General features: G+C 40.4%; 1 protein-coding gene across 1 annotated transcript in view; it reads left to right on the top strand.

Moving 5' to 3' along the window:
* The window catches only part of AHRR (aryl hydrocarbon receptor repressor), a 68114-nt gene that overhangs the window by 24251 nt on the left and 15904 nt on the right, over window positions 1-27959 (top strand). The window contains exon 3 of the mRNA XM_065629841.1: window positions 15864-15964. Coding sequence (XP_065485913.1) covers window positions 15864-15964 — 101 coding nt within the window. The remainder of the gene's footprint in view (window positions 1-15863; window positions 15965-27959) is intronic.

Here is a 27959-nt window from a genome sequence, read left to right as displayed (position 1 = left end):
AGGTTTTAGCCAGGATTATCTACATGGAAGAGAGAGGCCACTTGGGCACATTAATTGATTTATTTAGAAGTTTACCATTCTGCATATAAAGCACAGGTTTCCAGGGGTGTACAATTCAGCTCGTCTTTTTCCCTTTGCGTATTCTCTGATGCAGGGAGTTTTGCAACTACCCCTTGTATACCATCTGTTAGTATGGGAATGTGGAGTTAATGGGAAATTCAAACTTTGAATAGGTCAGGAAATTCAAAGTTTTGTTCTCACAGCAATTAACTACATGTTGGTCTCAGATGGTATTTTAGCTCATCGGGTTAATGTACAAAATGAATCTTGCACCAGAGCCGAGTTCCTGCACCACAGCTGAACTTGGCACAGGGACCAAGTGGGAGAAGATCAGAGCTTCAAAATACCTTTGTGTCTCCTCAATGCTGGGCAGGCCTGGGCCTCTTTAGCACTTCCCGGGAGTCAGAACACCCTCCGGGACTGGCGCATCCAGCGTCTCTTAGCTCGTGTCAACTGGGGAACATCTGGGCAGTGGAAAATACATCAGGCATAAGAATGTTCCAGCTGCCCCGTTCCCAGCCTGCTCCATCCTGCCTTGACTTCATTGACTCCCGGCTGCGTTGCCTTGGCTGGGTGCACCATCTTCTTTTCTCGTCCTGCATGTCAGGCAAAGGCTATGCTGTGCTCGGACAGGTTGTGTGGACCACCGCATGTGGAAGGCTCAGCCACAACAACTTGCTTTAAACTTATTTCTGCAGCTGCAGTATTTGCTGTACTCTTCAATCTGTCTTCTACTTGTACAGTGCCAGGTGTCCTTTAGCAGTCCTGACCAGACTAGAACTTCATTTATGTTGCAGTAACAGAACACTTTTTACCTCCACTTCCAGACAAAAAGTGGGTGGAAAGCACTGGGTCATAGTAGAAAGGTAGCTGAGCACCAAGTATGTACACCATGTTGGGGCAGTGGTATAAGGGGGTTTTTTGAGCATACTTGCTATAATTTTTGTAACTGAGTTACCCAGAGATCCTTAAAGCTTGATTGTAATTTCTGTAATTTCTCACAGCACTTAAACTTATTTCTAATGAAAGAATATCTCTTAGTAGCTGTTTAAAGTCAATTTATTTATTAAATAACAATTTAGATTACACTAATCTGTAATAATTTGGTTTTGGGTTACTAGTTTGAGTATAAAGTGAGCTAGATTACATTTCTCTGGATAGTTTTCAAATTCAATAAACTTTACAAAAGGACTAAAGAAAAAACGTAAAGGCAGATTTGCAGCTAACCCGAAGTCCTGTCTGCATGTTCTCTTACATATATAGGTGATTACAGATATTTGACTGTCAGGTGCAAGTTTTTAGAGCTGTGGAGGAAATGAGGAAAACTTGTGCCAATTATTTGGAAATTGGCATACCAGATGTCATTGTTTATCTTGATTTCACTCTATTACATTATCGACCGATTCTTTGTCTAGAATTGCAGGCCCAATGGCACTTAGGCACATGCATTAGATGCCTTCTGTCATTGCCTTAGAAAACGGAGCACTCGACCACACTGTCTTTGAGTGGAAGAGGTCGTATTCCTGAAAGAAAGATTGCAAATCTTTTAGTTTCGTATAATACGGAATATAAAGAGGACTCTCAGTAAGGCGAGGTTTTTAGGTACCAGCTCTGTGGCCAGACTGCTGTGCAGAATGGCACTGAGCAGCAAGTATTCTGGCAGCTGTTTAGCCTGAGATACCCATATGTAGACTCATTCCTGCTGTTACCCATTATTTTTTCACCAACCCACTCCAGAAGAACAGTATAATTTGTTTGTAAAGGTAAAGTAGCACAACAGCATTCTCATGTATCTCTTTCCATAACTGGAAAGGAAAATTTGCCATATTAATTAAATACTTGCATTAGTATCCAACGCTCTTTCACTTTAGATTAGCTTCTCGTGGTTTAGCCAAAGTTCATAAAGAGGGACAAAGTCACATCTCTTTGTTTAGGCAGGAGTTGACTTCGTCTAGTTTTTATTTCCATGGGAAGTAGTAGTAGTGATACGTGAACGGGCACAGATCAATAATGTAAGACTCAGCAACATCTTCAGAAATTTCAGAAATCTTCGAAACTATGGCGTGTGTTCAGAAATGTCTGTGGCCTTGTCTGCACTGGCACTGTTGCCCTCGAAGTCACTCTGGAGGCTGTCAACACCCCCTGCTTACAGATCAGGGCCTCTGTCTTACCACCTCCAGCAGAACTTTGCCTGACCCGAGAAACAGTGGTGGTGCTGGGTGTCAGAGGCTGGGCCTGCCTTGCTGCCCAGCCCTGGAGCGAGCCAGGCTCTGACAGTGCAGTCCACCACAGTCCCCTGTCCACTTTCCAGCCTAATTCCTGTCCATAAATATAGGCAAGACCTGGAGAGGACGCCAGGCTGATTTTGGGGTGTCATCGCAGGGGGGTTGGACTAGATGACCTTTGAAGGTCCTTTCCAACCCAAACTATTCTATGATTGTATGATTCTATGATCGGTTTCATATCAAAGCTAGACCGTGAGGTCACCTTTTGTGCAAACTGCAGTGCAGATGGGAGGCTACTTCTCTCTCTTCTTGAGCTGGATGAAGATACACATCAAGGTCAAGCCTGAATATCACTTTGTATGAAGCCAAAGGCACTACAGAACCTGTGGGTTCACCTCCAGAGTCCCTGAAGCCATCTGTAGCATGTGTGGGCACACCTGAACAAGCTTTTACCTGTCTAATGTGGCTAATAATAGCAACGAGCTTGTGGGACAGTGTTCAAACAAGTCATGTCGGCCCACACGGTGAGTCCTCAACGGGCTTAACACTGTGCCCTCATTGCTATTGTTACTTATTCAAACTGGATTATAAAGCTGGTTTGGACAAGTCTGTTTGTGCTGTCTTTAAATGAAATGTGTCTGTATACTAATTCTCATAAAATGTCAATACATCCAACTACATCTTTTTTTTTTTAAATTGTAGGCTCCAAAGTAATTTAACAGCTTTTAAAACCTTTATTTCAGGTAATTAGTGGAAATAATTTGTGATGGGAGAACAGTGGTTGCTTTCATAGCACTAACTGCTTGTGAAAATATGTCAAACCCTTCCCCTTCATTGGGTAGAGTTGACTTACTGCAAGAGGAAAAGTATTTTTGACTTTTTTCTTTAAATTCCCACCTGCTGCCTCCTAACCCAAGGGCCATTCCAGCTACTCCCTACAAGGCACATCTATACAACAGATTACTATGTTGGTCACTCTTGTCAGCTAAAATGTAAAATAGGCTTTCCTGTTCCAGAAACAAGCTCTAACCAGTATTTTCATATTATTTCCTCAGAATAAATTTTTGACAGTAAGCCTGTTTCCTGATCTACCATTTCTGTGTCGGTATTTCTAACACTACAGCAGGGCAGTGTTTAATTCAGGGCAATCATGTCTGTTGTTTACTGGTTCTAATGTTTGTTTGACTGTTTACCATGGCTTTTAAATATCTTAATTAGCATAATTCACAGTAGCACATGGTTGGCAGACATGGACCTTTAAGATAATAAAAACGAACATGCAGAATAAATATTTGGAAAAGGTGCCAGTGTAGTTTAAAAGCTATTTATCTTAAAGTTTTATTTAATTCTACTCAGGCAACATGACTCCATCCAGACAAAACTCCAAGCTATACATTTTTTCCTGCTCAAACTGAAATAAAATAATCCTGTGGCATATTTGGGGGAAGCCCCTACGATAACATGCATGTTCCTTGTATCTGCATGGGTCGCAAGGATGGGCTGCCTCTTTAAAAGGCTTCTGTGAACCTGTGTTGTTGTAGTATAGTAAAGCTCTGGTAGGCGAGGGGTTGCGTGACTGCAGCAGCCTCATTTGTGACCTCAGAAAAGTGGTTATGAAAGTGATCTCTTGATCAGAGGAATAGAGCTCTGCTGCCTGCCAGACCAGCAAGGCAGAAATGAGCCTCCTCCCTGCAAATCTGCCCCGGCAAGAGAAAAAATGTTCCTCTTTTAGATGCAGCGTTTGTAGACTAAGTTTTTAATGATTCCTCTGAAAAAACACACGGCTTAAAACACAGCAGGGTCTAGAGTGCATATTTTCTCCAGTTAACTTTCACATTTTTTAAGAACATGTGCAAAAGCATCTTTGCTTTTGCTTTTTGCAGTTTGCAGTGTTCATTTTCTGCCTTAAAGCTAGACATATTTTCCTTGGCATAGTGCTAATAAGTTTTGTTTCAATGGTTATTGGGCTGACTCTGGCAGTGTATATGCAATGAAGATCATATTATAACTGATGAAAAACCAAAACAGACTGATGTTTATGTCACATAATGAGTGTAAAACAGATCTGATGAGTCAGAAGGTAAGAAATCACCAGTTTTCATCCGGAAGACCTTGACGGAATAAGAAGCATCAGGAGTAATTTACGTATCGTACTTCTCTTTATACATACTATTCAGCTAGTATTGATCACTTGGTGAAATCTGTAATTCACTGTAATTGCCTTGAATGTTGAGGCCACAATCCCGTATGTTTCATGAGTGGGAGACAAGTTTTCGGTCCTTATTGCATAAAGAATACTTGTTATTTCTTTGGTAGCTTGCTATGAGTCAAGGTAGCAGGCACCTTCACAGGAGTCAGACTTGCCTGTTCAAGTCAATGACACATGTGCAGAAGAGTTGGAAGTGGAGAAAAGGTTATATTTTTATTAGCTGGAACTTTGTTTCTGAAATACAGAACATTACTTGGTTGTTCCTTGTCTTCACATGAGACAAGTCTGATAAGAACTCTGCGGCTGCCTTTTAATTTTATCGCTATACCTAAGTAGTGTCTGTTTTTAAATATTGAAAAGCAAATCAAAGCAGGGCCACAATTTTCATTCTTAGAGCTTTCAAATATTACCCTTCCTGCCTGTTTTAAAGATCGTCTTTTTCATTATGCTTGGAAATTGTGAAGGTCCTAATGCTGGTCCTTGACCTGGGGACTGTGGCATTTTTAAAAAATACAGTTTCTCTAGTGCTAAGGGAGAGAGAATATGTAAGCGCACGACTGGCCTGCTTAGAGTCTTTAGGATCTGCTTGGGATCTTTTTCTGAGTGTGGAACCTGGCTGTGAAAAAAGGCAAAGCAAAATGGTCATGAGGAAGTGAAAAATGAAGGTTCTTGTAGTAATTGAACACGTCATGTGCATTTATTTTCTAATTCTGCAGAAGGTTCCTGTTCTGTAAAGTGATTTATTTTTGGACAAACCATAATATCTTCCCTGCAGGCCCTCTGACTTGCAAGGGATTCCAGTTGGGAGCAAGGTCCATCTGTTAGGATAGCTTTACAGGACTAGTTTTTAAATGCATCATTAAAAAATTCATGTGTATGAAAATACATTAAACATATCCAGGGATAGTAACATTATCAATTTAGAGTTCAGGTAGTTCAATTTTTGACTTCCGTTGTTGGCATGTGCTTCATTCTGAGCTTTTAAGTAAGATTTTAATCTTTCTGGTTTTCTTCAGCATTTTAAGATGTTCTGGAATGTAGTTCAGTGTTTTAAAATTATCCTGAAAATTGATTCTGAATTTTATTTTTAAACTTTTAGATACTGTTCCTAGTGTTTCATTTGCCTTCTCAGCACTTTCTTTTGCTTCCTGAAGTAGAAAAGCCAAAGCTCAAGGACCTTCTCTCAGGCATATTGTTCCCACAGCTCATTAGGTCCATTTAACCTCTCAAGGCAGCTCTTCATACAGTCAGTCTCATCATGGCAGTCCCCACAAGTGGCAGAAAAGACCAAGAGCAAAGCAGCTCTGCCTTGGAAGGAGAATGCTGTGTTCTGTGGGGTGTGTGTATTTATCGGGGACTGTGCAGCCGTGGGCTGTGGCATCCAGCCGACTCACAGGTGGAGATTGTCGCATTTACCCCATCAAGCATGTTTGCTTATTTAAAGTACACTGCAAAGCAAATGTGGCTGTGTCTTTGCCTTTAATATCAGATACAGTATGGGTGCTATATAAAGCTGATATGAAGGAACTGCTCTTACGATATTGCTAACTCTGAGAGTGATGAAGGCAGATTCGGTTTTCTGGGTAACATATGCACATCCTGTGCTCTAAGGTCTCCGCGTGAATATTTTAGATGCAATGTTTATTTCATCTTAAAGGTTTCCTTTATCCTCTCCAGATCGTGTGTTGTGGCTATTTTTAAACAGTCTCTTGGGTGATATACTGGCCTACTGACACATGCTCTTTCAACTCTTTTCTAAGAGATACTGACTTAAATTCCCTCTTGGATCCAGCAGGTATGAATTTAGCCTGTGCTTTTCCATGCAGAGTGGTGCAAATGAAATTATAAAGCTGCAAGAATGTTATAAAAGTAGAAGAAGTTGAGGAGTGGAAGCTCAGGAGATAGTCTGTTTGAAATACAGGACTGGAAAAGAGGTTATCAAATCCAAAAAGGCAAGCAAAGATCATATAAATTTCATGTAAGTCAGTCATCGTCAGGTTGATTTAATCAGGAAGGGGGAGAGATGCTTTCTTGTACGCTTTCCTAATTGCATTTGTTTTCACGCTTGGTCTTTCATTTGATTTCATTCTTGAGGGACTGATTTACTAGATGTTCTAAACTGTACATGTAAATTGAAGAGGGTAAAATTGTGCACGTCTTCTGCAGCCAATAATGACTAAAAATTTTCTGATATTTTCAAGATAAATCTGTTATCATGAACTCGTTGCATTTCTTCTGTAAGATGCAATTCTTACAGTCTCCTTTTTCAAAGTGAGGATGATTGCACTAGACGGTAGTTTCATACTTGTGAACACAAATAGCTTTTCTCTTGGCTGTCTTTTCAGTAAAAATGGATTTTGGTCTCATTACTTACATTTCTGAAAAATATTTCAGACTCAATTTTATTTCAATAGGCTGTTTATCATGAATTATTTTTTTTGTTTGGGTGCAATGATTAGTCACAAGCTGGTCTTTCATCATATACTTAAATTTAGTCACACACAGGCTTTCTCATAAGGTTCCGATTTTTCTTATTGTCACTTCTGTGGTATACTTTGTTTCACATCACAGATGCTGCTTTTGTTCATCTGTTGCTTATTTTCTGTCTGCAACAAATTTTGTGGACAAGGTCACGGCATTGCAGTGAGAATATAACAACATAAGAAATACACTACCATGTCACACCAGTGGTCCATCTAGTCTGGTATTCTCATGTCCAAAATTGCTTTCTTTCAGCTGATTTAAAACATTCTTGTGCTGGTGTCATTGAGCACTTCACTGTCCTCATATTGTGGAGCTGGGCAAACAGCAGTTCTGCATTCAGTTTATCCATTACCTTTACAATTTTTTAAACCTCTGTGATATATATCTTCTCATCCTTCTCTCCTCAGTGAACAGTCACAGCCATTTTAGCCTCTCCTCAAAAGGCAGCTGCCTCTGCTGTGGACCCCAATGTACATTGTTGTATTATTTTCATTGTGAGAATCAAAACAGTGAACAAATGGCCTCTGGACAATGAAATAATAAGAGCCATATCAAAAGAGGACTACATTCTTGGATTACAGAGTGACTAAGTGCTGGGAATCCAGAGGGTATGGAGAACCTATATTTTATTTTTCCCTGTACAGATTTTTTGAAATATCTGGACAAGGGAAAAGATGAATGGCTATTTAACCAAGAAGCCATCGCGAATGACACAGTTATTTTGATAGGCCATCTGCTCTGTAGATCCTAGAATCATTATGTCCTGATCTGCTGTTCCCTGAATGTGTACAGATATAATGATCAGTGGGATATGCTGAGATCCCACCCAAGCAATCTGGATGTGGCAGGTCAGAACATGCTGCAGTACACTTCAGGCTAATGTAGATTTGTTTGGTGAAGTCGGAATCCCTCTACATTGGCTTAACATGCAGTGTTTTAGACTGTAGGACAGAGGAAAATGCAAACTACAATAAAGCAAACATAAAACTACATTGATTGTACATTTTGAGGTCCTTAATGCTGGAACCAACCAATGTTAAGCAAGTTTTCTAAATACAGGGTAGTTCTCTTAAATTTATTTTTTCTACACTAAAGTTCTGCTGTTGGTCTCAGTTCTGATTTATGGATGTATACTTCACAAGCTCACAATGTGAGGGGCAAGGAATTTGTTGGAATCATCTTATTTTTTTATGAGAGATGGGGGTATTGATTTGAAAGTGGACTAAGTGGTTTGCAGATTTCTTACTCATGGTTGTCGATAACTCAGGCTTGCAATCCATTTTGTAGTTTGACAGAATAACCTGTTTGTATTTACGTTTTATGGATTTATTCAAAAGGGTGTGCAAGCAAATACACGTTCAGGCAATCTAATGTAGCACAGCTTAATTAAACTAAGAATGGAATAATACAGGGATAAATTTAAGGCCGCAAGACTGAACCTATACATCAATAGGTTCCCATCATCGAATCATCGTATTTAAAGTAGTAGGTAATCAAATGGAATTATGAAGGCAAAATGGAAGGCAATTACTTGGAATAAGTATTATATCTTGGGATAATTTAGGAGGACTGCCTGTCTGTGGCAGTCTTATAGCCAATATAGTGTACCAGACCAACAGATAACTCAAATATTTACTCACAGTAATGCAAACAGATCTCTAAAATATTTTATTTGCCAGTGCGCAGTGTGGGGTTGTCTTGTTGTGGAGATCATCTGTTGAGTCATATGAAGAGAGAAAGGTTGCAAGACCAAGCTGCAGAGAGGAAATGTGCTTTCTAGGCAAGTTATTTTGCGTCTGTTCCTTGTATAGTTTCACATGGAGGCAGCTTTTCTTTGGATCTGTGATCTCTCAGAAGTGATGGGATAGTAAGGGAGATGTTACAGTCCCAGACTACATAAAAACATGACATAAAAGTCCCAGACTACATGAAAACATGACATACAAGTATAGTTTCTTGTGAGCCAGTTGCGTGAGATACAGATAGCATAAACCATGAAAAACCATTATAAGAATAACTAATAGCTTATTTCACATGTTCTCCATTCTTCACACTTTTCATCACAGCCTCTTAGCCATTCTCAGCATTTCTTAAATTATTCTACACATTTTACAGACCAAGAATTGTGGAAACAGGAAGTGTCCATCCAGAACTCATGCTAATGCACATTCACCTAAATACATAAGCAGCTCTTAGCTGTAAAAATTAATCCTGTTTGTAATTAAACAACGTAAATTTTCCTGGAGGGAATGTGAAATATCCCTTAGTGGAGATACTCAACAAAAAAACCTCTGAACAACCTGCCTAACTGAAGTTAGTTTTCATCAAGGTGGGATAGACCAGATGGCCTTCCAAGGCCCCTTCCAACCTACAACTTCCTACGTTTCTGTGGTCCCCTATCCTGACTCAATAAATAGTCCTGGATTCCCCACAGGTAAAATACTTTCCTAAAGCTTCACAGAACTCCTTGCACCACAGCACAACTGAACATGATCAGGTAATTGTTTTCAGCTTCTTATCTTGCCTCGTCTAAATTATATCCCCTGAAGGCACACAGACCTCTTTCTCACATGTAAGATAAAAATACCCTGATTTTGTCACCACCCCAAGAACTCCTTGGTTTTTATTTCTTCTTTTCACCCTCACCCTGACTCCCATGCTGCCTTCTTGCTGAGCTCACTGGCACTCCCTGCCCTGGCATCACACCAGCTCCATCCCAAAGACTCGGTCTGGCCATCACGAACTCCTACCCTGAACTGATTCCCTTCCTGACACAACCTTGCTCAACAGAGAGGTCAGGAAGGAGAAGATGGGACTGACGGAGTTTAGAGGGCAGTGTGAGGAAGAGGGGAGATTTATTCTGGGAACTGGAGAACAGCATATCAGGACTTGCCCAAGGCAAGAGGTTCACCCTTCTCCCTTTCTCGCCGGCTGGAAAACCTCTCTGAGATCTCATCCTTAATATCTTGTCTGATCACTGCTAAATCTTCTAATGAGCCAGATCTCTCCAGGCTGATGTAGAAAAATTATAGGAATGTGAGCTTTTCGCCTCTTCTCTGTTTTTCTGTAGAAACAATTTCCATGTGTGCTCTTACACACATAGACAGCAGTGGCAGCCAGATTGCTGTTTTAGAAAGTTTATCACACCTGCAATAATTTCTAAAAACACAAAACTGTCCGGTGGAATACAGAAAAACCAACAGTTTTGATGATCACTCCAGCAGCATTTTTTACTGTTTGCAAAAGGATTTGACTTCGGGGAAACGCTCGTCACCTCTCACACTGCCGGTTTTCTCCCCTCTCCCTGCTGCACAAGAGTCATTTTCTGATCCTTTCCTTTAAGCCCCTTTGCTTTTTTTAGGCAACTTCCAGATATCTGATACAGTATATAATGAGGAATTAGGTTCCATTACACGAAGGCTTAACCTTCTCGAAAAGCATTCAGCGCTTGCCAGGAGTCATCAATATTTAACAGCTGTTGTTATTATGAAATACTTCATAGGGTAATGCGGCTCGTCTGCTCGCACGCAAGGGTTTGAACGGGCGCCAGGCCCCTGTCAGAGCCGCCGGGAGATTGACGGGCGGCGAGGCTTGCGTGACAGCGGGGCTGGGGTTAGTCAGCAGTCTGCCTCCTCCGCAGCAGGGACTTCTCCTCCCCCTCGCCTCCCCTTCAAAAGGGCTCCTCAGGACGGGGAAGCGGGGGGCAGGGGCTGGGGTGTCAGAGGGGGAGAGGTGGCCCCACCAGCTTCACGCAAGGGCTGCGGGGAGAGGAGGGCTGCTGGGTGGTGGCATCTCTTTGGTGCCGCTCTTGCATTTGGGGGAAAAATGGATGAGGGTCTTTGGGGAAGGGCAGGAGTGGTTCTGAAAGAAAGAGGGGACGGGATCTGGAAAGCAAACGGTTCGGTTTGTACCTTAAATAAATGTCATGCTGTATTCAAGAAACTTCAAAGGGCAGTCAGATTTCAAAGCATCTCTTAAGAAGAAGCAGACTGAGAAAACCGCTAAGTTGCGAAGAAAAACTTTGTGTTATTGCTAGCATAATTTCATCTGGTGTTCCAGTAGCCTCCACAACAGTACTGAGCACCATACATCTTTTATTCAGAGGATGCATTTTGGTGCTGATTTCTTTCCCAAAGCGTTTGTGCAACCTGTATGTTGTAGCATTTCAGAGTGCAAACATTCCTTTTATATTTTTCACAATGTATAATAACTGTCCTTTGTGTTGAATATTTTTAAATTTCAGTATGCATTTAACGAGTGCTGTCCTTATCGTCACTTGGTGTTCTCTGTAACACAGCAAGAGGAAACAGACCATTTCAGTTCATGGCTGTAGGTTCGTTAGGCAGAATTGCTCCTACCGAGTGTTTCCTAGTTGTTTTGTTTTGTTTTCTTAGCATTCAGGGTAACACGCATAGCTGATTCTTCCTGCAGCTCAAAGATCCAGGAAGAAAGACTCGGTTTTCACTTCCTTTCAACTAACAGTCACCAAAAGTAAGACTCGTATTCATAAAGCGTTATCTTCGGACCTGCAAGCTAGATTGGGGTATTTTCATCTGACCATTTTAAGAAACAATTTATCCCCTGGGCATCTCTAGAGAGAAATGGTCTCACAGGGGCTGCTTGTAGAAATGCTTGAAACTGATAGGCCTGCATCATACCAAGTCCGAAGAAGACAGTACCGTCACCTTCTTACAACCCAAATGAAGCCAGGCAAGAAACAGCATCCCTTCACCACTCATTTCCCTCCTGTGCTGTTGCTTGTTGCAGGTAGCCTGAGGAGTAGGAGGACCCTGGGATGGCTTGGGGTATGGTTTGACCATGTGTTAGTTTATTGCAGAGCTTAGCTCAGCAGGTAATTTTTCTGATTGTTTTCTGAAGAAGGATGGTTGTGCCTGTGTAGGAAGAGATACAGAAACACTTTGGGAAATGTAATCCTATGGGTTTAAAAAGCATAGTTTTATGAGAGTCCTGAAATTTCCATCCCTCTGAACTAAAGAGTGTTCTGCGATGAATAAATGTTCTGTTATTTCTGGGGGAAAGGGAACGGCTGGTTTCATGATACTTCTATAGACTTTAAAGTGTCAGGCAGCTTTTCTCGTCTTTACAATGTTCCAGATTTGATTTTCAAGCCAAGGCATTTGCAAATGCAGATAGCAATGTTTGTATCAGAACTGGAGGCTCAAAAGAGATCTCGGCTTTTTACAGTGTTCTGGGGAGAGACAGTGCAGCTGTGAAGGGCTCAGCAGCACTGCCTGAGACAGTCCTATACCCCATTCAGACAAACTTATCATCCCTTTTGTGGACTTTTTTCCTCATATTAATTTGCTGTCAAATCTAACTCTACATTATTTTTTAGTTTCCACTCCTTTCACTTCTTTTAGATCCAAAATTGGAACAATGTCCTCAGATCTTTGACCTTTCCTTCAGGAAATCGCATTGGCCATTTTTCTTCATTTTTTCGCCCTTCTCTTCCTCCTCCGTGCCCCTTTCTCCCCGTCCTGTGTATTTCAACAGCGTTGTCCTTCTGTAGGACCCAGCGTTTCCAAATTTGTGGGCTTTTAATGTAGCCTGGGATTGCACCATGCTCACTAGATGGCATGACCTTGCAAAACTGTCAGCCCTGGTACTTGTATATGTTGTATTTATCACCCTATGGTATCAATACGCTCATTCATCTTCTTTGGCAGAACAGCTCCATCTTCTGTTTTATTTTGTGTTCTGGAAGTGCAGGCTGGATAAGTTGCACTCAGAAAAAGGTCTCTGCTGTTCCTGCTTCCCATCTCTTCACTTTGCCAGTTTTGAACCTAGTAGGTGAGCACCCTACGCTGAATTGCTGACAGTCTACCAAAGAGTTGCCTCTCCCATAGAAAGCAGTCCAAGGCTTGATAAAGCTAAAGTTTTCCTTTTTTTTTTTTTTTCCCCCCCACAGCCAGCAGCATTCATCAGGCTGCCTGCAATATCAGTTTCTTGATATATGGGAACTCCAGCAGGCAGAGGTTTTCCCCTCAGGTCACTGAGTCATCCTTTGCTGTTTGTTATTTTTTAACTTTCCACAGTTTGCTTCTCCCTGCCTACTAGAGACAGTACTCCTGCATTCTCCAGCCTTTTGTTTGTTTTCATCGTCATAGGCTTCACCTTTGCTCCAGAGGGCCACCATTTTATGTAATGTCTAGGCCTGATCACAGCCGTCTTGGCATCAGGGCCCTTGCTATCAAGCCATGAGTCATAACCAAAACTTACTTTGCTTTAGTTCTCCCACTTGATTCTTGGTGGTGGTTACAGGGGTATCGTTAGGCTGCTCTGTTTTCTTTTCCCTATTTTTCTGCCCAGTCAGGAAATACCCTGCAATTTCCACTCCTCACCCCGTCATGTCTTGCTTTTCCCCCTCCTCATCCATTTTGGGGATTCGCACGGTCTCCTGCCTTCCTTGCTCTGCTTTTCCCAGGTGACAGGCTATCACCAGCAGCAGATTCTCCTCTGAGCTGTCGCTGCAGTATCAGCCGTGTCCTGGGTGGATTAATAGGGTATTTCCAGCGCAGGGAGGCAGAACGAGACTGAACATTAAGCAGTGGCTCTGCTGCCTCAGGTGTGAGGAACAAGCATCCCTGTCTCTGAGGATGTCTCGCTTCTTGACGCGAAGGGTGTCGTTCGTCTTTGATGGTGCACTGGGTCTCCTTGCAGCCCAGGCCAGTGAGTAGGGTATGTTATGAAACGGATGTGTGTGGCCTAACATACGGGTAACTCTATCTGGCAGAATAACATTAAAATACTTTCCATTTGGAGAGGGAATTTATAGTAGCCAGACGAGCGGCGGAACAAACATCCCTTGTGCTTCTGCTGCTGTGTTTGTGTGAGCCTGAAGGCTAACAAACAGGCAGGGAGCTCTGGCCCGCTCAGGCGGGTAAAGTAATACTTTCCACTAATGATGAAGTTACAACTGGTGGAATTTTCACAGCACCGAGAGAACGCTTAAAAAAAAAAAAATAAACCTTCATTTCCTTTCACCCCTCCCTGTCTGTCCTTTAACCTGCACAAAAACTGCAAACCACCATGTCAGTAATTACAAAAACATCTTTTCTGAGGCGGGAAGCTCTGGAAGAGGCCATTGGAATAGGAACTAGGCTTTTAAAAATTATTGTCACGAGTGTCCATATGTCTGTTCTTATGGACAGCTGTAGCAGCAGGCTTGGCCGATCGGGGGAAAAAAAGCACAACCTTTTCCAGTTAGTTCAAAAGGTATACCAAAATGAAAATGCAGATTGAAAAATCTGTATATCCTGTTCATCGCAGCCTAGCTTGCAAGTCTGAAATCACAAAATTATTTTGGCTGGAAAACGTGAGTAGGGATCTGTTTTAGGCAGCTTGGGATTTTCCTGATGTGTTTTCCCATGCCCAGGGGAGGGATTTATTACATCTAATTATACATTTGAGATGATTGCTCTGGGGTAATGACCGACATTATCACTGGCGGCAAATATTTACAATGTAAGCTAAAAACCATCACGAATATTCAGTCAGTATGGTTTTGCGTTGCCATCATCTGTTGTAAAACACTAATATATCTTGCAACAGTCCCTCACTAGGCTGTTGGATTGAGAAGGGGCTCTTGTGCAGCTCTTTGGAAAGGAAGTTACTCCATTTTGATCGTATCCTCAGCCATTTGCAACAAATGTTATTCAAGCCATTAACTTTTTCGTAATTTGGTGTCTTACTAAAAATTTAAATCACACTGTCATGACTTTTAGCAACAAGCTCAGGAGCATTAGAGGCTTTCTGGCTGTCTCCCCTTCTTATTCTGATTTGGTATAAACTATTCCTGACCGTCTAAACCTCTTTTTTTTTTTTTTTTTTCTTTTTTGTATTATTAACCATCTCTGGCTGTGGTTGCTCCAGCTCTCCTTTAGCTGGAAGGGACAATGTGTATCAAATGTCCCAGCTAATCTCACTGGTATGCTCTGCTCTCTCATTCTCTCCATGAGAAGGCGAGCAAACAGAAAACTGAATCTCTATTTCCTACCAGGATTTTCGTATGACCTATCTCTGGGATGGGGCAGGAAGGGTAAAGCTGACTCCTTAACTTTTACTGACCAAATGGTAAAGAGAGGTTCCTGTAATACCCCCTAGGTATTTTTCCCCCAGGGATTTTTCTGTGGGATATATCACTATAAAGACTTCAATCTGACTATTCAAAGATATTTCAGATCAAGCAATGATAATCCACGTGCAGGAAAAACACCAATTTTGACTCATACGAAGGTTTTCATTATTATTAGGAAAAATATATGCAATTTTAATCTACAGTGAGAGATTTTCAGGAATTTCATGAGTAAAAACAAACCTTAAACCTCTCTTTAAAAGTGAAACAGTTTAAGAACATTCCCTTTAATCTTACGATCAGGCTCACACTCATAGAAGTGAATAGGGTAAAGTGAGATGAAAATAATCTGATGCCAAGAAGGTCAGCACTGAAAATAAGAAACTTATTTCAGATGCTTGTCTTCTGAGCAACATACGCATTTCTTTACATTGTCATAATACATATTTTTATAAACAAAACAATACGTATTTTTATAAACAAAACAACTTGCTAACTTTCTTTTATTTCTTTCCTGTGGGTTTTGGTTTTTGCTTTATGTAGAGTACACTAATGGAAAAAATATGTTCAATAAAAACCGTGATAGATATTTCATATAAAAAACATCTGGGACTGCCAAATATGTATCTATCTCCCTCACAGCAAAAGAAAGTTGTCAGTAACTGAGATCCAGACCACAAAGACAGTAACTACCAATTAAATCAATGCATGTTAAGTGCCTAAATAAGAATTTTAGTCTAGCGGCCCTTATCATTACCATTTCTAAATTGATAATAACTCTTTCCAACAGCCATTCAAGAAAAGCACTTTAAGAAGCAAGTTGGCCAAACAATAAAAGAAGACAATGCATCTAACAACACTGCTGTACAAGAAGGTGGACTTCTACTAGAAGTGAGTGAAAAAACGCTGTCTTTTTCTGGCTGAAATTTCTTCAGTTTGATCATATATTCAGGCTAATGGCTTGTGGCAACTTTGAACAAATGATCAGTCTTGGTGTGAATTGTTCAAGAATCACACTTGTGAGAGCTTCTTGCAAGAGCAAAACTGGTAGTCGTGATAGCCCCCATCAGCCTCTGCTTGGGCAATTGTACCGTACCTTGCACCCCCACATCCTTGAAATTACCGGTGAACTCCAGTCGGCCAGTTCACAGTTCTTTTTCACCTGGAGCGATAGCGGAGGTTTATTTTAGTTGGCCCATATTCTGCCAACAGGACCTTGCCTGGTTTCTGATCTGAGTTAGGATTATTCTGGGATATTTTAATTTATCCTACTTCCTCAGATCTGTGCTCTGAGGGAAGCTGTGTGTGCAGAAGTTTTTCCTTCTATGTATTTTTATCCACTTTAGGATGACTTTATATTGGCAGAGCAGCATAAAGGGGCCATACTGTTACTGAGAATTGGATCCATTAATCTGGATGAAGAATTAATACTGTTGTGAACTACTGAACCAGCTAGAGCACAGCAGTCCATCCCAGATACATCTGCATTTCAAACACATGATGTAATAATGCCTTTTGTACACTGAGGTCCTTGGAAATTCCTATGTGATGAAGACTACATATGCATAGTTGTTTTTGATAGGATAATATTCATGGTATAAAAATTGTGTTTTAATGACAGCTCTGAGATACAAGTAAATGTAGATTAAATTGTAGTGTCCAGCAAATAAATGCTGTATACTATTAAGAAAAAAAAAGAAAAGACTTTTTATCATGGGATCTAAATCATAAGTCATTCAAGTCTATGGAATGGAACTGCCACCCTGCTTTCCTTCCTCTTAATACTTCAAAGCAAGTAACACAGAAGCATCTGATTAGTGGCCTGGTTTCATCTGGGACAGAGTTAATTTTCTTCCTAGTAGCTGGTATAGTGCTGTGTTTTGGATTCAGCCTGAGAAGAATGTTGATAACACACTGATGTTTTGGTTGTTGCCAAACAATATTTATACCAAGTCAAGGACTTTTCAGCAAGAAGGCTGCAGGTGCACAAGAAGCTGGGAGGAGCTACAGCCAGGACAGCTGATCCAAGCTGGCAAAGGGGTATTGCGTACCATGTGATGTCATGCTCAGTATATAAACTAGAGTTGGCTTGAGGGCAAATACCGCTGCTCGGGAACTGACAGGCTATTGGCGCGTGGGCAGTGAGCAATTGCCTTGTGCATCACTTGCGTCACTTGTTTTGCATATTCTATTATTATTGTTGTTGTTCTAATTATTATTTTCTCTTCCTTTTTTGTCCTATTAAACTATTCTTGTCTCAACCCAAGACTTTTTCTACCTTTCCCTTCTTTCCAGTCTTTCCCCCATCCCCCTGGGAGGGGTGAGCAAGCAGCTGCGTAGTCCTCATTGCTGGCTGGGGTTAAACCATGACATTAGTTAGTGCTAGTGCCAAAATGAGATGTTTGGCTGTCAGGTATTATTTGCAATCATTTCCATTCTCAGTGAATAAGGAATACAGGGTGTACAACAAATTACAAATATGGTGATGATCTAATTTATAATGAGGGTTTCCTAACCTTAGTCTTTGTTTTGTTTGGTGTATATTACTTGTCCACAAGTTATAATCATTAAGGATCTTCAAACAGTAGCCCTACTGCTACGGGCATATGGAGAGAACCATTTTGAATATATGAGAGAGATTTTATCCTGGGTCATATTTAATGTGGATCATTAAGTGGATGATTAATTGCATGTTAATATGAATGTATTCACCAGGCTTCATTTGTGGGCATGTCTGGCCTAGAATAAGAGAGTGAATTTTCTTTAGGCCTGTCTGGGAATGTTCCTTGGGCACTGAGTTTGGCTCAGATGCTCATTCAGTGGCCAGTGCATGTGAAGAAAAGTGGAGGTTTTTTGTTGTTCAACCAAATTCACCATGTTGGTTATTAGAGACTGTGGGGTTTTAACTAAAGAGTCAAATTTGTGATTCCTTCCAAGGAGAAGCAAACAATCTTGCTGGTGGTTGCTGTGCTTTGTATATTGACTTGTGAATCTGTCCACTTTATTGGTTCTCAAAAGATATTTTTTACCTGTCAAAAGCTGCTTTCCTTCTCATGATACCACCTTGCACTGTGCAACTTCTCCCACATGCTTTATATAATACAAACCAGAATAATCTGAATCACCAAAATATGTGTGAATAATACTGTCTCTGGCTGCAATGTTAATGGAAAACCAGAGATAATTGCATGTTTTTTTCTTAGTGGGTATGATCACTGTGCTCTATGTATAGATAGAAATATGGAAAAACAAGAACCCTAATTACTGGTAAATAATGTATCTGGAACTCTAGATTCTTGGAACAATGCAGTACTTCCCCTTTCAGCTTCAAAGAAAACAATGGAATTAGTCTGTCTTGAAAGTATGTTTAAAATGTTTTTTATTTTTAAAAGCCTCTGCCATAACATGTGTTTTATATTTAAGAGTTTATAGATATTTTTTACAGATATAATCAAATAGCTTTCATCAGCAATCATAGAATAAACAATGATACCAGTTTATCAAAGACTTTTTAGTGGAGCACAGTAGGTATCTAAATAAATAATTTCTTCCAGTGTTTTAAGATCACTTCTGGATAAGAGAGTCTTTTCTCGCCATCTTTGTTTCCCTTTGGAGGGAAGACAGACAAAGCCCTAAGAACCAAAGTCCAATGTTATTAACAGGCTTTTTGAGTACACCCCATTCTTGCAATCTTTGCTCTTCTTGGAGACTTCAGACTCCAGCCGTTTGCTGCACTAATGATTTTTAACTTTGCACTTTCAAAATATTTTCCAAGACAGGTGGTATAGCAACCCTTGTGCCACATGCTTTCTGGCAGAGAACGGTCACATTCAGTTTCTGAAGTTTGTTACTTCATACTTAAAGAACAGTGGGCCAAACCCATAACCAGAAAAGTGGGAAAATAAATTGTATTGGCAGTTAATAAATCCAAACAGAATTTATGGGGTGATGGGGTGGAGAAACACAATAAAATGGTGAGTTGGAAAAATAAGAATGAATCACTGCTGGGTATCTAGGCAATAGCCTTGATTGCAATAATAATCTCACAGCTGTTGGCCACCTCCTGCTCTTCCCCCCAGCTACGTTGCACTCACAATCTCAAGTCCAGACTCAGAGTCTACACTGTTGTGCAGGTAATTCCTCATCCCAAACGCATGTGTAATTTTCACGTGTTACACTATCCTATTGAAAGAACTCAATGTCTGTTGTTGAGAGGGAGGCCCTCTGTGGATTTGTTTTCTCAATGACATGCAGTCAGGCCATGGCCCCATCATCACCACTGACACTGCTTCTTGCGTAATCATCACCCATATACTAAGCAGCACACTCCTAAATTTATCACTTGGACTTTATTGACCACCTCACAGTTGCTCCTGCAGTTTTTCTATTTGTTCTGGGAGAATCATGGATGTTCAAATTTCTGTCTCAACACTTGCTGCTGAAGGAGATGTCTTGATGGATTTTCTTTCCTTCTTTATTATGTCTGTTGGTCTTCTATTCTGCTGTTGTAGGCTGCAGCATAAGGTTTATGGTATCTCTGTCTCCACATGTACTGGAAATAATTCTTTTCAGGTGCGAAAACAGTGTTTTATATCCAAAATGTCACAAAAATTAAAAAGAAATCTAGATGATCCAGGCAGCTCCCAAACAGATGCTAATGGAGTAAGGCTGCCTGGTTCTGTCATGCCCCATCTCGCTGATGAATACTGATAAAGGCCAGACCTGGCCTCTTTTGTCATTTCTGTGCTCACGGGCAGCTCATGCTCTGTCAGGGAAGGTCCATGTTATTTTCAGAACGTTCCAAGCCACCCTTTTGCGCAGTTCACAGACAGATTTCCACATGAGTCCTCTACTCTTCAGGCTTCAGTGCACAAGAATCACATTTCCGTGGTTTTGTCTCATATTTTACTTTATGGCTGAGCTGAAGAAGCCCGTCATCATGCTATCCTGGTATTTCTTATTCAGTGACACTGTACATCTGCTCTTCCTGAGCAGAGGTAGTTAGCTATGCGTGCGTGAGTTACCTTTTTTCCTGCTAAAACCAAAAATGACATATAGTTGAACAGAACGGTATTGGATTTTGTTGCTATTTCACTATAAAACACATGCATGAGAACAAGAAATGCAAGGGCCTTGCAGGCATAATTTGAATTACATACAAAACAGAGGGGTGGCTGCAGGCTCAACCTGTCTGCATGCTGAAAAAAAAGCTTGTAGCCTGTTTTTCTGTATGTACTTCAAAGAGACAACAGGCTCCCTTACAAAAACCTAGACAACATTGCTCAGAAGCTGAAATCACCTGCTCTTTCAGTAGGAACATCTGCACCTCCCTGGTTCTGCAGCCCACCCCACCCTTCTGGAGCATCTGGTGGTAACTACACTAATCTTTATTCATTTTAGCCTGTCAGGAGACTATGCCCAGGAGACCTGTGCACTCAGTGTATACGCTTAGCAGCAGCCTGCTGAATGCTTTGGGATCTTCTTGTGCGTGTCAAGGAGACTTTGTTTCTTCTGGCCAAACACTGGATAGACCACTTAGCTTTCATCAAGGGCAGAAAAAGCAAATTATTGACATTTTGTATGTTAATCTATGGCAAAGGTCTTATTCTCCGCCTTTCCTAAACAGTACTACAATTACAACTTAGTTATTTAAAATTTTAGGCAAAGACTGTCAGATGTCTGGCATCTTAAAAAATGTCTTAAAATCACAGACATATGGTCTTCTATTAAAATAAAAAAATCATGTCTGTCTTCAGAAGTGGAAAAAACCAGCAAAAGCTAGTTTTGGTGGTGCTGCCCTTATAATTCTCTACCGGTATCAATAATCTTAGCTTCATCACATTAACCACTTAATCATCTAAAGTTGGACCTTTCAAACTGAGCTTCTGTGTTTTGTAGGCATGCCTTTGTTCTGCCATTTAGCGGGTGAATTCTGCCGATTTGAGTTGTAACATGACTAGTGAGACAATTTAGGTACGTAGCTACTGAACCGCCATTTGTGCTTCGAACGGACTGTTGGTGCAAAGTGATAGCATAATCAGGTATAGGCACTTTTTCACACAGAAAAGTTCTTTATATATTATTTCTTAATTCCATAGCACAGATTTGGGCACTATTGTGAACAGGAAGTTTGGATCTGCTTAGTAGTTCCCACTGAAGTCAGCGAGGCATTTTTCATTAGCTTTAATACCAAATAAAGCCCAAATCTTCTTAATCAAAACCAATGAAAGTCAGACTTTTTATCTAAGTAAAGGATTCAGGATTTGATACACTGCAAGCTTGAAGCATACTATTTAACATTATGTCATTACCTTAAAAATAGCTGCAAATAATAAGCTTTCTGGGAGTTACTTTGAAGAGAGAGGTGTATCTGCACATTTTGGCACTGAAAGGTATTTCCAGGTGTCCTCTACTAACAGCTTGAACTAGAGTTCAAGTTTCATTCCAAGGGAGTTGGAAAATGATACATTAGAAAACATCCTATTGGTGCCGTTCTTCACTCTGCATAAGGAAATAACATAGGAAACCCTTTTCCCACTTGGTTTCCTGTAATTTTTTTAAGCTTGTTAGTGTAATTCCACTTCCTCCTTCCAAACTGATTTATGTAATCAGTACTTGATAAAACTCTGCACTTGAAAAATATACTCCAGTTTAAACTTTAGTCAGAAAGCAAGAGATTTTAGTCTTCCTGTTATTTTTTAAATTTAAACTTTTAAAATTAAATTGGGAGTCAGACAAAGTGCATGGCTTTTATACAGAGCTATGACCAAGGCTGGACTACAGAAATCAAAAGCTAGTAGGGAGACACTTTTTGATTTATTCTTGTCTTGAATTCCTCTTCACCTTCCAACAGTGCTGACTCTCTTAGCACAGTCCCTCTAAAGTAAATCCTGTTAGATTTTGATACCATGCTTTACCTTCTAATCTATTGGTTTAAAATGAGGCCATCAAAATAGGAAGTTCTTATAAAGAGCTCATAGTCTCAGTGCGTTTTCTTTTTCAGTTAATATAACTTTTAAAAGTTACCCAAACAACCCTTTTGCTTTTTTTGTTTTCAGACATGAACCTTTTCCCAGTAATTCAGATGACATGATTTAAGCTGACATTAGTCACTTGGGGTGACTTTCAGATAGTTTATCCATTAAAAAAAGAGCCATAAATGAGGTCAGGAGTAACTTGCCATTCTATCACACGCGTACATTCACTTTCTTCTTGCCAGGCGTAGGCAAAACACAAAGGAACATTTCAGAGGCCCTCGTCCCTTTTTTTTTTCTTTTCAAGTAGGCATATTTCTAAAATCCAGACTTGAAATTTGGCATGGCCACAACTTTGTGCAAAAAATATCCTTTCTGTTGCCCTATAAACAAATAATGTTGTCATTTATTCCTTCTTTTTTTTCTCCCCTCTTTTCTTTTTCCCTCTCAAACAAATGTGGACAGAAAAGCCTGTGACCTCTAAATACCATTTGCTCTCTACTCCAGTCCCTGGTGCTACTGTTACGACTATAGCAGTCGCGATGCTGCCACAGCACTGAGGTTTCTGAAGTATAAGGCAGTGGCACCCTCCAGTTTGACAGGGAGGCAGAGCAAAACAAAAAGATGTGATCTTCTCCTTTCAGGTTTGCAGCCTGAATACGAGACAAGTGAAGAAAGACGCATTTCAATGGGTAAGAGAGTGCACAGAAATAATGAAAAAATGGTAACCACAATTGCCGGTACTCATAGTGTATGAACAGCTTGACCTTTGCCAGGACTTTTGCAAGAGTTCTAAGGAGGGATTTGAAGGAGATAAATGAGGTATCCCTGCAGAGACTTGTGTGGAGCCTTTTAGCAAAATGGGGAACACCATCAAGTGCTTGTTTTCAAATCTTGCATATGGGTGAGGGTAATGTGTTGGACTGATGGGAGTTAGTACTCAGCTTCTCCAACATGAAATGACAGATTATAATTGAGAGGCGAGCAAGCTGTGAGCAGATCAGAAAATCAGGACACGCGGCTTATGTTTGATGTGATAGAGAAGGGGGAGCCAGGTGCAGCGAGAAGGGACAGTTCACATCCTCTCTGGTTTGTGCTGGCATCAGAAAAGTTGGCTTCCATTTGCTGGGGCAGAGGCAAACCCGCTGTCTTATGGGGATGCCAAACTGAGAAATCTTTGGTGTACCGGTGAACGGAGCAGTTGTCCATCAGTGGTGTTAAGGTAAAAAAAATCAACAAACTTTGGGTGCGGACCACATGTGAATCCAAATTGAAGCTCGCTGGTGCTCTCTCCAGCGCGTTCATGGCAGCCGGCTCCCCTCGAGCTCACTTTTCACAGCCCCTTCCTCTGTTTCTGCTCTGGCTATTTTGGTGCCGCTGGAGATGGTCCAGCAGCCACGTGACTTCCTCCCCAACAAAACATATTCTCCCGTTTCAGCTCAGTTAGTTTTGTTTGTTTTTTTTTTCTCTCACTGACTTCAGAGATAACCCTTGGCAACCATTCTCCCCAATCAATAGGTTCAATATCTGTATGTGAGCACTGCATCATGTAGATGGACAGGGATTTAGTCTGCTACTAGAACTGGACTTCTTGTGTTCAAGTAACGAAGACAATCATAACACATCATTCCTCCCATACACGTTTCTGCACGAGCATTTGCTTTTGAGGAAGTGTCCTGTTTTTGAAGATGGCAAAGGAATGTATTGCAAAAAAAAAAAAAAAAAAAAGAAATAGAAATACACTTCAAATAATGCTGGTCTGTTATGACAGATAATTGCAATCTTACATGGTTTAACTGGTCTTCAGCTGGCTGAAGTTAAATTATGAATTAGTAACCTAATCTGTATTTGCAGCTGACACCTGCTTCCAGTATATTCGTCATTTTCAACTCAGAAAAGCTATTGAACTGCAGCCTTGCTATCTTCTAAGTAAGGTGAAGTGGCAAGAATTTTTGCAAATTAGCAGTGATTTTGTTTTGTGTTTATGAAGGTTTCAAAAGAAAAACTTACATATTTTACTAGGAATATTGAGTACATTTCAATTTTACTTTTTGCCTACCTCAGTTAATAAAACTTTATTATGCTATTTGATGGGTTTGAACTGAAAAGAAAACTGTTATTAAAAAACATGATGCTGACCATTAAATGTACTGTTTCCTATTAGCAAGGATATAGTATTGATTTGGAGACAGGACAGATAGGCACCCTTCAGATAGTTCTGTTCCTGTTCCAAGAACGTCAAGAGAAATCACCATCATTCTGATTTTTAACTGTCCCTGACAACTTATGAGTAGAAAAAAGAAAAATGAGATTGTTTTTGCATCCCATTGTAACTGCAGTTCTTCCAGAAGTTCCTCGCTGCAAAAGCAGAAGATGACAAACAGCACGTATTTTCACCAATGTGTTTTGCACCTTCTCCCTTCCTCCCAATACCGCAATTCTCCCAGAATTCTCCACTAACTGAGACTGGGCTTATTTTAGCAATAACAAAACAAATGTTTGCTCAAACTGAAAGCAGGGGCTTGCAGAAGAGCCTTGGGGAAGGGTTCATCTAGCCTATAATTCAGCTTTCTGCAGTTGTTGCTGCTGGTTAGAGGAGTTGTCTCTAACTTTCCATCCTTACCTCTTTCCAGACAATCCTTTGTCATCCACTTGATATCTAGATTAGAGAAAGTATTGCTTGCCTGTCGCGGTCAGTGTGACGCATTGACAGCAAAATTCACACCTGCTGCCAGTGTGGGACAGCGTATGTTTTATACAGAATACAAAACACGCGTAAGAGGATAACTGGCAGAGTAAGACAGTTCCCAGGGTTGAATTCAGGAATGCCACACTCTCTAAAACCCCCAGTGACCTGAAATGGTGTTGAAAAATCTGGTTTAGTATATATTATTGAACAGAATGTGAAATACAGATTGTTTCGCTCTTCTCCCCACGCCCTGAAATAATTCTGTGTAAGAAAGACTGACATATAGTGCTAAATACACAGAAAAATAGTGCTGTGAAATTAGGACATCACATTCTGTTTACAGTATATAGGCTTCAAGACTGTATCTTTTAGGTTTTGATTCCTTACAGCAAGAGATGTCTGCCATTCCTGCTCATTAACTGTTTGCAAGTACAAGCAAAAGTCAGCTGTGGATGGAATACTATGACAACTTCTTCTCTTCAGGACTTGATGCACTTACATGTAAATAACACTAAAAAAAATCCAGACATTTGGTACTTATATATGTCCAATTGTCCAACATGTTGGATAAATATTACTTGAGACTCTTTTCAGTAAGTTGTTTCTGTGGAAGATAATGGGTAATCTTATTACACTTGTTATTGCAAAGGCTACCTGACTAAATTTATTATTACAAGTGCAGAGTAGTGAGCAATTAATGCTTCATTTTGAGTCTTCTTAAATGGAATTAATCAGGCTCTCATTTTCTATATTGAAATTGTTGAAGAGAAGACTGAAAAGCCCAGAGCAGCTGCAAAACTCTGAAAGAATGAAGGGCTGAACTTGCACCGAAGATACGATATTGCCCCAGCTTTGCTTCCATCTGTGAATACATCTGCTTTTGAGGAAGTTAAATGAGAAATTGCATAAATCAATATAAAGATGGTTTCTATTTCCAAGTGTAGTCCAAGGCATAGTATTTGTGAAAGAGCTTTGACAGTACGGTTCTATTACTGGCACAGCACAATTTTAAATTCAACATCATGATTAATGAGGAGGCTAAAGGAAAAGTTATACAAGATTATGTCAGTGTCCTTTCATGGTAATTGCTAAGGTAAATGACAGGTTACTCATCCAAGTACTCACAAGCATATCCAGTAATCATGACACAAATATCTATGTATTAGTTAATAAAATGGGGGGGAGGGGGGGCGGGGTTCTGACAATTTTAGGATTGATGATTCAAATATTCTTCTTTTTTAGATTACTATAAATAGTCTCCAGCACTTGTATAATGTCCATTAATCTCAGGTAATATGCGTATACTCACAAAATCCTAATTGGTAATGCAAAGAAGAAAGTAATGGATTTTTTACAATTAGACATGAAACGATGCACCAAAACTTGCCATCAATACCAAGCATTGTGAGTGTTAATAATTTGATCTAAAAAAACATGCCATGTAATAAATTTGTAACGAGGTGTTTGGTGTCACCCATTAATTTTGCAGCCACAAAACCTTCCCTAACCAATCTTTAAGCTATTAGTCACTCGCACTACTCCACTCTGGAAGCATGGTCTGTATTCTCATTTCCAGTGTTTAGTACTTGTGAAAACAATGGGATCCAGTTGAGATGTATCTCTTTCTAGAGTGCACCACATCAACTTTCTGCACATACAAAATCAAATTACGCTTCAGCTCTTCTTACTCACTCCCATCTCAGGCAGAGTAGTTGGGTTTGAGGCACCAGCCTCATTGGAGGCCAGTGGTTCATGCGTATAGTAAAGAAGAGAGGCCCAGCCCCAAGGACTTGACACAGACTAAGCAAGCTTTGTTGCAAAAGCTTAGCTTGGAGGGAAAGTATAAGGGAAGAAAGACTCATTTGCAGTTTCACATAATGCAATTAAAACAACTTTAAAGGCAAAGTTGTTATTGGTTGTGTCCAATACTTATTACATATCAAGCATACAAAAAACAACGTCGCTGTGGTTTAAAATGCGTTTACATGTGTGCGCACATTACAATCTCACCCTCTAGGGGACTACTGTGTTTTCTTGAAAGTTTATGGCTCACAATTACCAGAGACCAATGACTTACATTTTCCTAACTGGTTTCCAGGAGGCCAATTTTGTCTGCTGTCTCTTGACGAGCCACAGCATTCCAGCTCCCTCGTTAGACTGAAGACACATATATAAACAAGTATCTCCAAAGTTGCCCTCATTCCCTGGTGGAAGTGATGGGACACTGAAAAATGGAATAATGAGAAACTTCACCAGCTGAATGGCTCACAATTGTCTGTGCCTTTCAGATGGCACAGCTGTTCCCTCTGACAGTAAATGGGAGTGCCAGGGTTCAAATTCTTCTGGGAATGTGAATAATCTTTGAAAATGTTGCCAGGTTCTGCTCTGGGTAGCACAGCACTAGATGCTGAATTTCCATACTGTCTCTAAGGAATCTGAAGTGATATCCAGGCTCAAGGACATAGGCAGGAATGTGAATTTCATTTTATCTGTGAAGACAAGAAGAGTGGAAGGGGCATAACGATCACATGTATGTATTTCTTTGTATTTGAAAAGAAACATTTCTGCTGTATATGAAAACCAATCCATTAGATCTGACACTTTCCCACTGAAAAGCTTCCCATATAAACCAACGGCTGTAGGCTTCAGCCTGTAGGATTTACTTCCTCCCCTGGCTCAAATGATGGGAATTCATTTTCTGTTTTGTTTCTTTTGCCTGAAAACTAAGCAGTGCACGCAAGCCTTTGATCAAAACTGAATGCTAAAAACAATTCTGCCACTCCCCCTTCGCACGGAATAGTGCTTACTCGCAGAAATATTCCTTTTGAAGTTGCTTTGTAGATACCAGAGAAATGCATAAGAGTCCGGAGGGCTAAGAGATACTGTACTTGTTGAGCAAAAGCCATATTCTGATGTCACCAGATATGGTATTTCTGAATAGTCTTTTATGTGGGGTTTTATTTCAGGGTTCCGTAAGAGTTTCGGTTTTTTTAAATTTTTTTTTGGTTTATAGAGAGAACCTCAGGGATTCCAGAGGCATTTTTGAGAAGGGCAATTATGAGTCCTAAAAACACCAGTGGAAGAAATACTGATTCACTAAACAATACAGTTAAAGACAGAAGACACATTAACTGTCTGCATTTTCATCCTAATATTCATAAGACAAGAACAAGTATATCATTTCCAGAGTTTTTAAATAGCTACTTATTTAGATCACCGGAAA

The sequence above is a fragment of the Caloenas nicobarica genome, chromosome 2 (genome assembly GCF_036013445.1).
Source record: "Caloenas nicobarica isolate bCalNic1 chromosome 2, bCalNic1.hap1, whole genome shotgun sequence".
Classification (NCBI taxonomy): domain Eukaryota; kingdom Metazoa; phylum Chordata; class Aves; order Columbiformes; family Columbidae; genus Caloenas; species Caloenas nicobarica.
This window is presented reverse-complemented; position numbering and strand designations above follow the sequence as displayed.